This window comes from Colletotrichum jinshuiense, chromosome 4 (genome assembly GCF_051148585.1).
Source record: "Colletotrichum jinshuiense chromosome 4, complete sequence".
Classification (NCBI taxonomy): Eukaryota; Fungi; Ascomycota; class Sordariomycetes; order Glomerellales; family Glomerellaceae; genus Colletotrichum; species Colletotrichum jinshuiense.
In genome coordinates, this window is record NC_139311.1 from 1 (window position 1) to 17,032 (window position 17,032).

Sequence of the window (17,032 nt, forward strand, 5' to 3'; positions counted from 1 at the left end):
CCCTAACCCTAACCCTAACCCTAACCCTAACCCTAACCCTAACCCTAACCCTAACCCTAACCCTAACCCTAACCCTAACCCTAACCCTAACCCTAACCCTAACCCTAACCCTAACCCTAACCCTAACTCCTCGTCCTCCTCCTCCTCGCTATCGCCTTCCAGCATCTCTTTTATCTCTACAGACAGTATAGCGACTTAGCGCTTGTTAGAGATCTCAGCCTTAGCAGCCACCTAGGCGGTTGACAGGTTGTAGAATCCCGCCTATTTAGGTGCTGTATTAAAGATTCTCGTATCCCAGGCAGGTCTAGCGCCGGACCTACGCCTGTACACCGCTAACGAGAACAAAAAGAAGGCCCTAGTGAAATCCTTATAGGAGTAGTCCTAAATATAGTGCTTTACGTCTTTAGGCAGGTTTAAGGCATGCTTGTTGCCCTTCTACTCCCTAAAGACGGCAGGGAAGTAGAGTATTAGAGACTAAATTGTAATAGCGGTTGTAGCTTCCTAATTTACATCCTTACGCAAAATAGTACTAATCTCAGACTTAGGGTAGATCTTTATAGAAGAGGTTTTTACTAATACTGAGGGATAGTTTAGGATGTACTAGGCCTTTAGGCCCTTATACTCCTCTAAATTAAGGCGCCAGATGACGTCTATAACACTCTTAAACGAGCAAGAGTTAGGCAGGTTGATCTTGCCGTTGTCGCCTATATTATACTTTTATAAGTCCTTTTTAAACGCCAGCTCTGTAAACGGCACTATAAAGTGCTGCATCACCTAGGCACCTATCCTGCATCAGCAACCTAGGTCCTATAGTCTTAGAGGGTAGGTGTAGCCAGCCTAATTAAGATTTATAAAATTAAAATAGGACTAATTTATAAATCTTAATTAGGGCTGTAGGCATCAACTTACAGTTAGTATTAAGGAATTCTATAAACTGGTTTATATTGTTAAAACCTAGGTAGTATATAGTAAAGTTATTACAGTAGGAATTCTAATCCTTAGAGGTTACTAAGACTCTTACACCAACTAGTATTAAAGTTAAAGGTTGGTTCTTAATGTTAAGCTCTAACAACTTAAACTGTACGTTTATCTCGTTGCAAGAGGTATAAAGCTTACTGCTTAGTTTCTATTCTATAAACGTATACCAGCCTCTAGTTATAAAGTATCTTTAGTAAGCCTTTATAGAGGGAGGCTTACCTATTCTCCCTTCCATATCAGTATTGTCTGCAACCAGCTCCAATGACCCCTTGATCAAGCACATCACGGCTTGCTAGGGCCAGAGTTCCCCGTTTCACCCATTTCCAACGTATCCGCCTGTGATAGACTTTGCGCGCTTCGAATGCTGGATGGGTAGTAAACATAGAATGTAACAATCGCGCCAGCCATCAAGACTCCGTCAAATGACGGAGACAGCGTAGAGCACGTTCATCATCGATCGCTAAGGAACTTCGCCGTTGCTTCCCTCCTGACGACAGCAAAAGAGTGACTTCCAGGTCGAAGCAGTGTGTTGTTGCGGGCTGTGGTGGTGATGTTTCATCTGAAAAGACAGCCGCAGCTACGAAGACGCCAGAAAAACAGAATCTGGATCGCCAATCCTGACACGACAATGATTTCTCCCATCTTAGAGTCTGTCCTGCAGCCATAAAGCCGGCACCACCACATTGCACTTGAAAAGCGAAAACATCGCCAATGATATAGATGGTGGTCAACCAGAACAGACAGGACTCGACTTTCGGGTCAAAATTGCGAATAACTCGGCCAACGTCATGTAGATGGACGCGGCGAAGAGGGACGGCGGGATGAGAAAGAAACTGGCTTATTGACGTATGGACCAAGTTGATCGGTGGCCTTCTTCGCTGCTGCACGACCTCCCTAGCCCGCGACTTTCACCGTCATGCTGGTCAGTTTGTGTATGGTGCTTCGAGAGCGAAGTGTACGCACGATAACCTCCAATGACAAAGGGGAGGCAGAACCACATCCTCTCTCGGTACACCTTCCAGATATGCGAAACTGATAGTGCTAGAAATATGATGAGAAAGATGATTGCTACAGGAATGGAGGACACAAACTACCAGAGATGAAAGTCATCCTTGTAGGGTAGAAGCTCTCATGGCGACAACGAGACGAGCATTGAGTCGGTTCCTATGGCGGTCGGGACGAGATAGTTTGGCTTGAAGAATATTCGGAAGGGAGAAATTTCAAGAACTTTTCTGCCAAAATAGGAGACCTCAAAGAATGCCCGCCGTTAGATGTCGTGAGGTGAGTTCAGCTGTTGGTGAAGGACGGTGTAAGCTAGGGCTAAGGCAATCCAATGAAAAGAAGGTTTCATATCAACAAAAGAAACAGCGCTCATCTCCCTGCGCCTCATCTTCTTGGAAAAACTCGGTCGGCTTGTCCGACATCATCCACCAAGATGGTCCAAGCCAGTTTGATGGAATGGAGCTCTTGTAGGGGGATCTAATTTAGCTTTTGTCAGGGACCTCGGAAATCGGACGAAAATCAAGATATCCTCGTAAACACTGTGAATTAGGTCTAGTGCTCGTATTCAATGCGACGATTGGTTAAGTGGCAGTGCCTAAAAACGGCTTCCGCGTAAGATTCCCGATCAAGAATCCAGCCCATTGACCCTCGTCCTCCCGTCTTCCTCATTCTCTGTCGTATTCTCATCCCCACTCTTCTTCGTCTTTTCTATCCTCGCATTTCTCCCCTCATCGTAGTATAAAGCTTTAAAAAATTATAAAATCTTAAATAATTATAACTTTTAGTTATATATATACGTTATTTTTGATAGATTTACTCAGTGTGGGGCTATGGAGATAGACCCCCCCTCTGAATCACTCTTTTTAATGTAAAACGGGGTAGCGAAACTGGGGGGTAGCGAAAAGTGGGTGGCCGACGTTACAGGGACTCGGAGCGGGGACCTGACGCAATCAACAGACACAACAGAGAATCTGGGCTCGTGACAGGTCTTCGGGTCTAACAGCCCTCCGTTAATCCGTATAAAGAGCTCAGAGCCTTTCCAAACTCTCTTTTGTCGCTCAATCGATAGCAAGCTTACAACGATGGCAATAACAGAAATTCTTCATTACTGGCGACTGAAGGCCCTAGTCACCATCTTCCGAGCCTTGAGTGGTTGGCGACAGGGCCCATTCCTTCAACCTCCAGACCATGTTCAGAGAGAATTCATACAGATCCCGTCACGGGAACCATCCCGGACTATCAAAGCCTGGCTTTATTACCCGGCCGAATGCCGCAATCAGACGATCACTTCGGCGAAAGCCACTCTCATCAATTGGCATGGGAGCGGCTTCATCAACCCCTCGCTAGGATTAGACCACGAGTTTTGTGGGCAGATTGCACGAGAGAACGGCATTCTGGTTCTCGACGTCGATTATCGCAAAGGACCTGAGCATCCATACCCAGCTGCTATGGAGGACGTGCAAGACATATTGTCGTGGGTAGAAAGCGAGGCTAGCACCTTTGACTCTACTAGAATCGCTGTCTCTGGTTTCAGCTCTGGCGGTACGCTAGCATTGGTAGCAGCCTCTTCGTTACGAAGCAGCTGCCCTAACCTCAACGTCAAAATGGTGCTTTCCTTCTATCCCTGCACGGATCTCTCTATTGATCCAGCAACAAAAACAGTACCCCAACCTGTCAGGCCAATCCCTTCTTGGATACAGAATGTCTTCTATGACTCCTACGCTCCCGACATAGATTCTCGAAAAGATCCCCATGTCTCGCCCTCATACGCAGATGTGGCCTTGTTTCCAGACATGGTCACCTGCATAACGTGTTCTGGAGACACGCTTGAGCCTGAGGCAAATGACATGGTCGCGAAACTGAACGATGGAACACGGAGAATGAACCATGTCCGACTTAAAGATGTCGCTCATGGATTTGATAAAGGGTGTACAGTTGGATCACGAGATTGGGAGCAGAAGGAATTGGCTTACTTACTGGCATCGCGCGATTTACGGGACGCCCTACAATAAACCTCTACACGGGATGTCCTGCTGACATAATGAGCAAGGTGATGAGCAGGAGAATGGAGTTATATTGACAATTACATAGCATTTTAGTTCCTTTGAAGAGGAAAATTGAGGTGTCCCTCGTTGGGGGAGAAGTACTGTGCTTTGTGTTGTGTTGTGTCGCGCGTTGACGTCACATCTCGAGTCTGGTCGATATGAACTTCATTTGTCTCAAGCGTTGCATTGTACCCGACCCAAGCTACTCTTTGCGCCTATTCTAGCTTTTCTCAATCCCCACATTTTCATGTTCCCTTTACTCCAAACCCCAAGAACTCCTATCCCACGTTGCCTAAGTGTGTGTGTGTGAGGGAGGAGGCTATCCTGAATTTTTGGCTTGACGGGAGACGGCTAGGGTTTTATGCTGTGGATGAGGACAGGTTTTACAAGAATGGCTATCAAGGCCACAGAGAGGAACCCAGACGGGTTGCAAGGACAAGCTCAAGGTCTGACATAAATGCAGACTAAAAGAACTAAGCTCAACGGTAGATTCTTTTTGTGTTTTTTGGTGCTGGGTATAGCATCTAGTTGTGCTAACTACCGTGTGCTAATTTTTGTGTTGCTCTTATCTGTCTAAGATCATCTAAATAAGGGAGTAAAGTTTTTTAATAATCTTTTTGTAAATCAAGTTGTAGAATTAGGGAAGCGTTTCTACCGCCAACTGCTTTATACACGAAGCGCACGTTTTGGCCAGTGTCAGTGCGGTTCTGAATATTCTCATGAAATCTAACTCAGAGGTTGATAGAGATCTAAATAAAAGCAATTTGGAGGCTTCACTAAGTCTGATAGTCCTAGCGCGTCAGTTTCAAGCTGAGGTCTGCCTTGGCTTTGATATCTCTGGAATTCAACCCGGCCCTCAACCTAATCTTTCCCCTTAGGCACTACCCACTGCTGAGACACAGTATCCCAGTAGCTGATATCTCTTCTAATCAGTATAAACTCACCATTTAGTAACTCTCCTTGCTTGAGCTGGACCTTTTGAAACCCTCTCAGCATTTGCACCGGAGTACCCTTGGGTGTAGAATCGTGGGGCAGAGATACGTATAGCTGATTCACGGCTCCTCCATTTCTTGATCCCGTGTTTGAGATTGTCGCGTAAACTCGCACGACAGGCGCCCAGAGATCTGGATAGTGAGTGAAGCTTCGGGCTTTGAATTGAGCGATGAAGCAAGTCTCTGTACCTTGAGTTGTGACATCATGGTAAAGCGAGTGTAACTCAAACCGAAGCCAAACTCAAATAGAAACTTAATACTACCAGCATCGAAGTACTTATAATCAATCATTTGGCCTTCAGTGAATTCTGCTTGCCATGCCAGAGCCACCATGTCACGCGCGTTCCAATCTTAACAGTGTTCAAGAGCTTGATAGGCTATTGCGGCCCCTTGATATGATTTCTAAAGCCATTTCGTTCCTGCCTAGCTGGAATAGGCAACACAAAGAAGACAAAGTCGCATACTTGACAAATGAGAATTAATCGCATTCCTAAAGTTACACGCAAGCAAAGCGCCATTTTAAGAAATCAATGTGTTGTGTGCATAGAATAAATCTCGATAAATAGACGATCGATGAGTTCGCACCTTCGACCGATGGAACGAGGTCGAGATGCTCTTAAACCAATCACGCTGGGCCAGCAACCAATATGTTTAGAGATACGTCACCGGCATTAAGGCCATCATGCAGGCTGACATCACGTGGAGGTAAGATTTTCGATCGAAAAAACAGGCTTTGTTCTGAATGCTGCTTTTTCAGATCGTAGTGACACCTTGGCAGGAGGGCCGATGAGGACATGAAAACGAGGCAGATGGAGGTGATGGCAAATCCCACCTTGCTCTACGATTACGACTGTGATAGGACGGAATTTGTTCTGAGGGCGAGTCCTAGATAAACAGAACTCACTGACTTAGTATAGCAATATCGTTTCCCTATTAATTGATGAGCTTAATTATAGTCTAAGTAGGCACCGCATACTACAAAGAAGGAATCTTGAGTGTGCTGTTTGAGGGCTTTTGCGCAAGCTCATCATCTGTCAATACCCGTGCATTTGCTAGTAGCATCTCGATAGAGGCGTGACGATGCTCCCAACCACCGCCTGGAGGCTGGTTGGAGCTTAATTTGACCATAGGATTAGGATCAACGAAGGCAAAATTATCGGTGGGCTTTCGATATTCCATACCGAGGCCAAACTCCGCCGACTCGGGAAAGTAAGGCCCTTCGTTGGGTGTGTACTGGTACGGCACGCACTCTTCAATTTGGACGGTGGGAAATGAGTTGTAAAAGTCGTCAAAGTTAGGGTCGAGTGCATCTGCCAAACCTCTTATTCTCTTGCTACGAGGAAGACTTGGTGGACTGATGAGGCGCCATGGGTTTCTGCATGATGACCGTGTGCATGACTTGGCCACAAGAAGCAGTGCGTTCAACCTGGATATGACTCGGACGTGATAGGGATCGGTTGAGTCTGCGAGATTGAGCAGTTCGTATGGGTCGTTCTGCGTGTGTTAGTCTGTGCGATTGTTACAATCACAGTATGGATTACCTACCAAAGTGTCGTAGAGCTCAGTCTGGTTAGTGCACCATCTCGAATACATCCAAGAGTGATTGTCTCCAACCAAGCGCATTGTCTTGTACGTGTTATTGAGATACAGACCAGGAAAGTAAGGCGCATAATCGCCGTCCGCCCATTCGTGCATCTCCGTAAAGGCGGCTCCCCAGAACTCAATGTTGATGGCCTCCTTCCCCGTAGAAGCCGGGGAATCGGGTTGCTGCCACGACTTGAGTAGGCTAGAGCCGTCGAAGAATGGAGGCTGCTCTTCACTCGGAAGACCTGCAATCTCTAACAACGTAGGTGCAAAATCTGCGACGATACTGGGATTGTTGGAGACAGCTCCCCTGGGGATGCCAGGTCCTCTAACCACAAGCGGAATGTTGGTGTCTTCGAGGTAGTGAGTGCACTTTCCGGCGCCGTGTCTATGAGTACCAAGATGGTAGCCCTGATCTGACGAGTAGATGACTTTGGGTTTGTTAGATGATGTTCAATAAATGAACCCAGATAATTCGGCTCACTGTATGTGTTTTCGAGAGCGCCCTCTTTTTCCAACATTTCCACGACGTCCTCAATGATATCGTCAACACCTCTGAGTGCCTCCAATCGGCGCTGGTAGATGTGATCAATCTCCTTGATCTGAGATTCGTTGAGCGCTGGTAGCTTTCCCAACCAGCTGGGCTTCCCTTCCTGGTACTTATCTGCTGGGTTGAAGTTCTCGGCCCGTGGTACAGTGGTGTTAGCGAAGGCTCCCATGTATCGTGCCGGTGGGATCGGGGCATCTTTCAAATCATGGCAATGCGGCGCGGTGGGAGCAATCATAAGGAAGAAAGGGTCTTCTTCTGCCAGCAGCGTCCGTAGTCGATCTAAACTGTTACTGGGTCAGCATGGCTGAAGTGCAAAAGTCAAGAAGGTTGCTTACGCCTTGATGCGAACCACGTCCGTTTGCTGGAAGCCTTCATAGTAAACAGGCCTTGCGCCATTCTCAGACATGACGACAGTGTTGTGCGCGTTGGTGTAAGGGTCGAGCTTACGCAAATGTCAGAGCCTGTTCAATGCTCCGTGCCAGATCGGCTTACCAGAACATCAATGTGTCTCCAGCCCTTTGGCGCAGGATTGTACGCGATTAAAGAGTCGCCATTGAAGAGCTTACCAATGTCTGCTAATGATTAGTCAATTCCTGTAGGAATTTGCAGACCACTAACATTCGGCATTGTAGCCTGCCCTTCCAAGCCAATGCGGCAAGTAATCGTCATCAAGTCCAGCAGCCTTGAACTTGGGATATCCACCGCTGGAACTCATGTTAGCTCGATAATTGGTGTCATCCAAAATGCCTACCCGGGAGCTTTGATGTCGGTATTATTGGTGTTGTGAGCGTGTTGGCCTCTCATGAGAGAGACACGGCTCGGGCAACATACAGCAACGGTGGCGTAATGATTGGTGAAGACCGTACCTTCAGCAGCCAAGAGTTCTTGTACAGCAGTCTGACTGTCAAAAGAGCCTTGGCGAAGATCTTGGTCATCTGTAAAGATGAATACGATGTTCGGCCTGGACTTTGCCTCAACCGCTTGACAGGATGCCAACCAGAGTAGTCCCGCAACCAGACTTCCGACCCTCATCTTGAATGAATTCAGACCCAAAGGCAGAATCAGATCATAAATGGACTTTTGGGAAGCAAGAGAGATGCCAAGCAATCGTCCGGGGCAGATGTTTCAACGAATCAAGGTTCGACTTCATTTATACACCAATTTGTCAGTGTCATCTTCGCCGCCGGAGCCCTTATACAAGATCGAGATCCGATGATGCGCCCGAAGAAAGCTCCCCGTAACGAAAGTTCATTTAGGCTAGCTTGGTTTACCTGGTGTACAAAATTTGTGATTGGCAACCCCACCTCAACTTTCGTATAGATCCAAAAGCGTGACTTATACGCGGTTTCAACAGCAATCCGACCCTGTTTCCCCGCACGCTTGGCCATTCATGATTACAACGTGGTAATGGGTCATGAAGAGATGGAGACGATCGCACTTAAAGAATATCCACTTCCAAGCAGGAGATCGGATGCTAAGCAGGTCTTCGGTAATGAACATATCGAATGGACGCGGAGAACGAACTTTGGACCGATTCTAGGTAGTTGTGATGGGCTAACCACGAGGAAAACCTAGGCAAGTGCATCTAATAGCTAGATGCTAAGCGAGATGAGATTGTGTCATTTTATCCTTTTTGTCCGCGTATACTGGTCTCTTTAGGGTAAGAGGATCTTTGGTTCGAAGCCCAGAGTCTCTAGTCTCGCGGGGCAATGCCGTCCAAATGTCTTGTCCTTCCCATGATCGGGAAGCATTGCCCCGGATTCATGCATTCGCTATGGCAAGGATCGAGAATTGGGGCCCGGCATTGATATTTTTTGCGCGCCATGTGCCCCGAGGAACCGACGACCTTATGACCACTCGGTGACGACCCGGGCTATTGGAAGCAAAGTCTCGTATAAATAAACGGATCATCATCCAGTCCCAGAAGCTTGATGTCGCTGCAGTCTATCTCAATCATTCGCCATCAGGCTGAGAGAAGTTCTGATTCATTTTCATAATGAGACTTTCTCTGCTTGCCATCTCAGTCGGCGCGTTGCTGGCTCCTGTGGCAGCTCTGGAAGGTACATAAACACACTTCTAAACAATCTCATCCCACAATTCTTAACCTGTTACCACAGTTCGAGATGCTGCAAAGTGGAACGCCTCAATCAAAAGGGCCGACGAGCTGATTGCCCAGCTCAACCTGACTGAGAAGGCCACCTTCGTGACTGGCAAGCTTGCCATCGGCACTGCACCGTGCATTGGCAACATTCTGCCGATTGAGCACGCCGGCTTCAAGGGAATCTGCATGCAAGATGGACCAAATGGCATCAACATTGCGGACCTGGTCAGCGTCTTCCCTGCAGGCATCACGACAGCCTCCAGTTGGGATAAAAAGCTCATGCTGGAGCGTGCTGAGGCGCTGGGGCAAGAGTTTCGCGATAAGGGCATCAACCTTGCTCTGGGGTACGTACTTGTCTCGGCTGTGAGCTAGAGATCGAAACTAACTGTTCCCAAGACCCTCAGCAGGACCCCTAGGACGACACCCGCTCGGTGGTCGCGGCTGGGAAGGCTTCTCAATCGACCCTTTTCTGTCCGGTGTGGCCATGGAGCAGACTGTAACCGGTATCCAGTCAAAGGGTGTTCAGACATGCTCGAAACACTTCCTCGCCAACGAACAGGAGGTTCAGCGGACCTACAGCATAGTCAACGGCCAACGCATCGAAGCCATCTCGTCTAACGTTGACGAGCGCACGGTGCGTGAAGTGTACGCTTGGCCTTTCTACAATGCTGTTCGTGCCGGCGCTACTAGTGTCATGTGCAGCTACAACCGGTTTAATGGTACATACGCTTGTGAAAATGATTACCTCATGCGAGACTTGTTGCAAGACGAGATGGGCTTTGACGGATACGTCATCTCGGACTGGTTCGCGACTCATTCTGGCGCCAAGTCAATCAATGCCGGCCTTGATCTGAACATGCCTGGCGGCCTCGACCCTGAGTTGCTTGCCAGTGGTTTGAGCTACTGGGGCGTGACGAACATTACCAAGATGGTCGACAGCGGCGATGTCAAGGTTGAGCGCATTGATGAAATGATTCGGAAAATCTTAACGCCTTACTATTATTTCGACCAAGACACGTCGGACTACCCCGAGGTTGACTGGTCGCTGATGTATTCGTTTGCTGCATGGTCTAACGTTTTGAACCTCTTTCCTCCTCCGCATTCCCAGTCGCGCGATGTGCGAGGCGACCACGGCACACTGATCAGAAGAATCGCCGCCGAATCGACAGTATTGTTGAAGAACGTTGACGGAGTTCTGCCTTTGAAGAACCCCATGAACATTGGCGTGTTTGGCAACGATGCAGCTGATCCTTCCGAAGGCCTGACCTTCAATCGACCATTTGAGATTGGCACGCTCGACGTCGGCAGCGGTGCAGCATCGGGTCGGCACACGTACATTGTGTCGCCGCTCGAGGCCATCAGGACCAAGGCAAAGGAGACGGGAGCCCGCGTACAGTACATACTTCGGAACAAGATGGTCGCTGCAGGAGATTTCTCTGCGCTGTACCCGCTTCCAGAAGTGTGCCTCGTATTCCTCAATGGCTTTTCGGGAGAGAACTTCGATCGGACGAGCTACGAGCTCGACTGGAACTCGACTGCGGTGGTTGAGCAGGTTGCGAACAGGTGCAACAACACCGTTGTGGTCACACACTCTGTTGGTGTCAACACCATGCCTTGGGCAGACCATCCAAACGTTAAAGCCATCATCGCAGCTCACCTGCCTGGTCAAGAAACCGGCAACTCAATTGTCGATATTCTCTGGGGTAATGTCAATCCATCTGGAAAGCTGCCATACTCCATTCCCGTCAATGCCAGCGACATTGACATCCCCATTGTCAATATGACCAAGGAGGAGGTGACTTCAAGCACGGCCTGGCATGCCGACTTTGACGAGGGCCTCATGCTTGACTACCGTCGGCTGGATGTCGAGGGCATTGAACCCCTGTATGAGTTTGGGTTCGGATTGAGCTACACGACCTTTGAGATGTCAGATGATGTCAAGGTGGAGCAGGTGATGAAGAATATCACGGCTAAGCCTGACGCTTCCAAGAAGATTGTGCCTGGTGGCCACCCTGACCTTTGGGAAGTCATCGTTAAGGTTGCAGTGACTGTCGCAAACATTGGCTCTGTTGCTGGTGCTACTGTGCCACAGCTTTACCTTGGTCTACCCAAGGACACAACGCCGAGCGGCACACCCCTGCAAGTCCTTCGTGGTTTCGAAAAGGTGTTTTTGAAGCCGGGCGAGAGCGACATGGTCGTTTTTGAATTAACACGACGTGACTTAAGCTACTACAGCGTCGAGCGCAGCGACTGGGTGCTCCCCAGGGGAGAAATGAGGTTCAATGTCGGGTTCAGCTCACGAGATATTAAGCATGAGGTCAAGCACACGGTCCGAAGGGGTGGTGCAGGCTGCGGCAACTCTACCGTAGCGGCGTAGTGAAGGTTCAACGCCTAGTCCACATGCTGTTAATTAAAACAAAGAGAGCGATTAAGTTGGTTAAGCCAGAGGCACTGTTTTCACCAGGCGTTTTAGATTGTTAGACGAAATAGTAAAAGTATTTTAGATATAGTAAATATAAAAATTCTTAAGAGAGATTTTATGAAGTATTATAGAATTTAGTAAATAGTTTTAAATCGATTTTAAATCGATTTTAAACTTATTTTAAATTTATAATATTTAAATATAGTAATATATATATAGTAAGTCGCTTATTATAGTAATTCGCCTACTTCTTCTTTCTTTTACACCTTTCCTCTTTCTATTAACTTTACTTTATATACAACTATAAGTTTTACTTTAAATAAAAGCTGTATTCTCTTTATACTTAAAGCTATTAAAAAAGACCTATAATTATTTATATAGAAGGCTGCCTTTATCTATTAAAGTAGAATAGTAGGGATAGATAGATGTAAAACACTATAGGTTACCTAGCGACTACTATACACCCTAGGTTCCACCTACTATAGAGTGACTTCCCGTCTGTAGAGCAACAGAAGTATTAATTATCTGTTAGAGATAGGCTTAATCAGGCCTATTCTAAACAGATAATTACACTTTCTAGGCTGTATAGAAAGGGTTAAGAGTTTGCCTTGTTGCTTTGTAGTTACCCCTACTATAGTTGTATATATATATAAGTAAATTTACAGAAGATCTCTAGATTATATAAAGAAAGAAGTATTAATATAATAGTATCTACTAATATCTAATTAGGCTTAATCTACTTTAATTAGGCCTAAATACCTACTAATATTTAAAGAAAAGATAAAATAGTAATATAGTTAGAGGTAAAGTAGCCCTACTATCTATATGTCTATATTATAGAATACTAGTAAGACTATAGTAAATTACTGTTATCTATTACTCATAAGAGAAGCTATATTAATAGGTAGATGTTATAAAATTAATTCTAAGCTGCTGCTTTAAAGTAGGTAGTATTAAAATAATAAGATTAAAAAAAGAATAAATATATTAAAAAGAAGTAGTAAAATTAATATATACTAACAATAAAAATTTTAGATAATTAGAAATATATATATAGATGCCGCTATAAGGTGGATGCCACTATATTAATTCTAGATGTTACTTTATTAATTTCTATTTAGCTATTTTTAACTAGAGTAGTATTATATTACTAATTACATATAGATAAAAAGTATAATTTCTAATACTACCAGCGTAACATACTATAATAGGTAAAAAGTAAGTATTTTAAGACTTAATAAAAATAAGGTTAGTTTATACTTAATAGAATATAGTTTATAACGCTGTATTTCTAGCACTAGTATAAGGCGTTAGTAGGGCTGTTTGCTAAGTTGTAAATACCTAGGGTAGATTCCGTTGATATAATACGGAATTAGAGTTTTCAATAAACTCTACTACAGTTCATTATGGATAGTATGTTAGTTGTACTTCGCTCGATTTATTGTTATTTTTCTAAAATTTACTTTCTTCTTGCTTTGTTGTTCGCGACACAGAGCTGAAGTTTGTAATAAGACATTCAAGCGGAGACGGGAGCGAAAGACGGGAAAATATAAATCTGTAAACTTTCTGTTCCATTAATTAGTCAGTTGCCGAGGTTGTGGCGTCAAGCTGGCAAGTCTACTTTCATTATATCCCCCTACCTCAACATGGGGCACATGACCAAAAAGTGAAAAATGATACACACAACCACTTCAGACATCGCAAATTCACAATCGGGCAATCAATCAAGAACTACACTCAAAGAATCTATTCATAATCATCTGCTACTCTCTTCTACATCTAGGGAATACGGATCACGATCTTGCCCGTGTGCGTCGAGCTCCAGAGGTAATCATAAGCCTCCCTAGTCTTATCGAACGAAAAGACACGGTCAATGACAGGCCGCAGCTCATTCGCTTCGAAACAATCCAGCATGTCTTGCAACTGCTCCCGAGATCCCACAACGACACCTCGTACAACACAGAGACGATCCAAGGCAAGGAAGGCTGCATCTGGACCGCGAAGGTCTTTACCAGCGCCCAATGGATCAGGGTTGGTGATGTGGCCGATGCAGTTAATCTGCCCGTTGAATCCAATGGCGTCAAAGGATGCTTGAAGTGTCAAGGTTCCTCCAACTTCAATAATGTAATCAACACCCTTGCCGTTGGTGATCTTCATGGCCTCAGCCGCCCAGTCTGGCGTCGTTCTGTAATTGATCCCGTGCGTTGCGCCAAGCGCTTTTGCTTTGGCCAGTTTCTCATCAGATGATGATGTGACGATCGTCTTTGCTCCAGCAGCATGAGCAATCTGTAACGCAAAGGTAGACACACCGCCAGTGCCTTGGAGAAGAACCGTTTGACCAGGTCGCAGAGGAGTCAAACCGTACAATGCATTCCAAGCTGTCAAGGCAGCACATGGAAGACATGAGGCTTCCTCAAAAGATAGGTGATCAGGTATCTTAACCACGCCAGTCTTAGGAAAGATGAAGAACTCGCCTAGAAGACCTTGCTGCTCACCTCCAAGCTGGGTTAGGCCAACCTCGCGAGTAAGACGTCCGCCGATATGGTCTTGGGTGAAGTTGGCGAGAACGCGATCACCCACTTTCCACTCAGTTACACCTTCTCCAACTTCCTCGACAATGCCTGTGTAGATGTGTGAGTTGGCGTGCAAGAGTTTTGAATCTTGTTAGACAAAAATACCGACCTGCGCCATCACTTCCAGGGACTACGGCATCGGGACCGGGAAAAGGATAGGTACCAATGGCCACAATACCATCTCTCCAGTTTAAAGAAACAGCTTTGATTCGGACCAAGATCTGGCCAAGTTTTGGGGATTCTTTTGGAACATCTCGAAGCTGCAGGGAGTCGAATCCTTTCTTTTCTGGGAGCCAATACTGCTTGAAGGTAGTAGCCATGATTGCGATAGCTAGTTTAGTCTAGGGTGTTGTAATGATCGTTCTAAGTTACTCTGAGAGCCATTTGATTTATTACTGACGATATTCTCTCATTTATATACCTTTCTCAGATATAACATCAGTCCTAACTATTGCATCGACAGCGTTGACGGCAATCGTGCTAAGGTATCCAACTTGTGAGTGGCTCCTTTTAGGCGTAATTGGCGTCTTTGGCGTAATGGGCGCGATTGGCGTGCCTAGCGTGAGTTAAAACGCCCTAATGCAGCTGATGTCGCCACCGACTACCCTAGACTTGTCTATAAAAACATGTTATGAGACAAAAACAACTTTCCCCTGGAAAATCTCTTTCTTGGTACGCACTATTAGTCTATTAGTGCTGTGCTAGTAGCGGGATTTTTCATAGGCTACGCGACCACAACAAAGTTGCGGGGGCGCCATCGGCTCCCTAACAGTAGCTCTCAGGGAAGGAATTTTGGAGAGTTCACCTTCTCTGGCAACCCATTTGTCGGATCTAATGGCGGCACCTCAGAACCCGAACGCCTTAGATATCGGAGGACGATGCTGGCAGCATCGGTAACCACATGCTTCCGGTTGTTCCTCTTTGAAGGCAAGCCGCACTGTCGGCCTCTGATCCCTTCCCAAGATGGATACGCAGATAGTGGCCGAATCATCGAGAAGTAGTAGCTAAGGAAGATCCGCGCGACTAGGTGTTCGGCGTTGCGGTATAGGCGGCAAGGCCGGGCATAATGCAAGGACCTGTCAGGTGGTTATTGAGATGTCTGGGAAAGAGTATCCCATCGGATGCCAACTGACCCCGTTTTTGCCAGGACCAAAATTATCCAATTTTACTCCAACAACGCCAATAGATAAACATTTAATTGGGTAAATATTTCTATGTATTCTCAGGTAATGTATTTAATTGGCTTCACCCCGCCCTTGGCGAAAATGGGGTCAGTTAGCACCCGATGTGATAGTAGGGAGTTTTAACTGATCAGATTTCGTGGTGCTTCCATTGTCATTTCTAGCTTGAAGGTTAAGAAAAGTGCGACGCTCACTTATCAAACACGTTATCACATCTTGACGGAAATAACACTATGATAATTACCAGAAGGTAGCAATCATAGCACCTTACTTAGTGTACATTTTCTTCCAGATTCGGAAGCCAACAGTTCCAATATTCTGCAAGAACCCCGGAAATACCCTCCACCAAACGCTGTCCAAGGTCGTTTAAACACCAAAACGCACGAAAGCGATGCATCAAAACAGCATAGTGTGCCAAGATAACAAGGGCTTCCGGAATCTGCTTTTCTAGAAGCGCTAGGAAGCGCAACGGAATCAGATTCGACCATGCCATCATGGCGTGAACCCCCCAACCGTTTGGGCCTTCAATTTTTCGTATGACACAGGCGAGAGCATCTGTCGCCTCCTCGCAAGTCCTTCGTGAATCCTCATTGAGTTCAGATGTTTCAAGCATAGAAGCGAGCACTATGCATCCTTGAGAAGTGATTTGCGGCTCTTCAGGTCCTTCCCTAAATGCGTTGATCATCCATTGAGAGACCAGAGAGTTGTTAAACGACGAGTTCGCTCTCTCGCCCATGACTCGTGCTCCACGGTGAAGTCTGAAGTAGTTCAACGTGCAGTTGAGACTCGCAGCAAAACTCCCGTCGACAAGCCCCGTGACGGTTTCTGCGAGGTAGTGAAGCGCTAAAAGCGACGCGAAAAAGAACTGTGCTGTTGAATTTGTCTCAGAAGTGTCGTCAATGCATTTATTGAAACCGCGGAGTGCCCGGTGTCGAAGGTGCGTAGCGGTCTGCATGTATGATTCTGCCATTAGGTCATCGGTACTCCTGAGGTGCATGGCAGACAATGCGAGAAGTTGATTCATAAGATACGGCGTCTTCAATGCTGTGGTTACATAGCCATCAGCTAGTGGGAGAAGCTTCTCTGTCACCATCATCCAATCTTTCATGTGCTCTTGAACATGGTAGAGCAAGTTCAAGTGGCCAATGGTGAAGAGATCATCAGTATCAAGTTCGTGTAAGTCGGGTGTTGATGGAGTTGTTGAATCCGCAAATATACTGGCTGTTTGAAAGGAGGAGAGCAGTGTGAGTTCGGTTTCATACGGAGATATGCCAGTTTTTGCTTTTTTGGGTGCTGTGTATTGACATTCTCTTTCGGAGATGGAGCAATTGGCGCATTCCGGTCGCTAGCATCGTAAAAATGTCAGAAATACAAAGATAGGTCATAGAGAAGAGGATACCGACCCTTTCATCGCATTTGATGTGACGCTTCTTGCATGTGGTGCACCCATTACGGGACTTGCGATGGCCTTGACGGTTTTTTCTTAAGCCTTCAGCCTGCATGATTTTTCTTGATAGGAATTAGAATACGAGGAAGTAGGTCAGGAGAGGACTAAAGGGAAAGAAGGATTACGAGTATAGAAAAACCACAGCGAGGGGAATGCA

At 46.2% G+C, this 17,032-nt stretch overlaps 3 protein-coding genes across 3 annotated transcripts; 1 reads left to right on the forward strand and 2 right to left on the reverse strand.

Moving 5' to 3' along the window:
• Positions 1-5,992: 5,992 nt before the first annotated feature.
• On the reverse strand, positions 5,993-8,183 carry EsH8_IV_000001 (sulfatase family protein; the record flags this gene model as incomplete). Its single annotated transcript, XM_083264891.1, has 7 exons — positions 5,993-6,511; positions 6,563-7,032; positions 7,086-7,435; positions 7,487-7,593; positions 7,644-7,726; positions 7,770-7,855; positions 7,903-8,183. The coding sequence occupies 7 exons, from the start codon at positions 8,181-8,183 to the stop codon at positions 5,993-5,995; spliced, it is 1,896 nt and encodes a 631-aa protein (XP_083123786.1).
• A 964-nt stretch (positions 8,184-9,147) lies between these two features.
• On the forward strand, positions 9,148-11,629 carry EsH8_IV_000002 (beta-glucosidase; the record flags this gene model as incomplete). Its single annotated transcript, XM_083264892.1, has 3 exons — positions 9,148-9,211; positions 9,269-9,596; positions 9,649-11,629. 3 exons carry the CDS (start codon positions 9,148-9,150, stop codon positions 11,627-11,629), a joined length of 2,373 nt encoding a protein of 790 aa, XP_083123787.1.
• A 1,824-nt stretch (positions 11,630-13,453) lies between these two features.
• EsH8_IV_000003 (zinc-dependent alcohol dehydrogenase family protein) lies at positions 13,454-14,567 on the reverse strand (the record flags this gene model as incomplete). Its single annotated transcript, XM_083264893.1, has 2 exons — positions 13,454-14,295; positions 14,357-14,567. 2 exons carry the CDS (start codon positions 14,565-14,567, stop codon positions 13,454-13,456), a joined length of 1,053 nt encoding a protein of 350 aa, XP_083123788.1.
• Between the last annotated feature and the right edge of the window lie 2,465 nt (positions 14,568-17,032).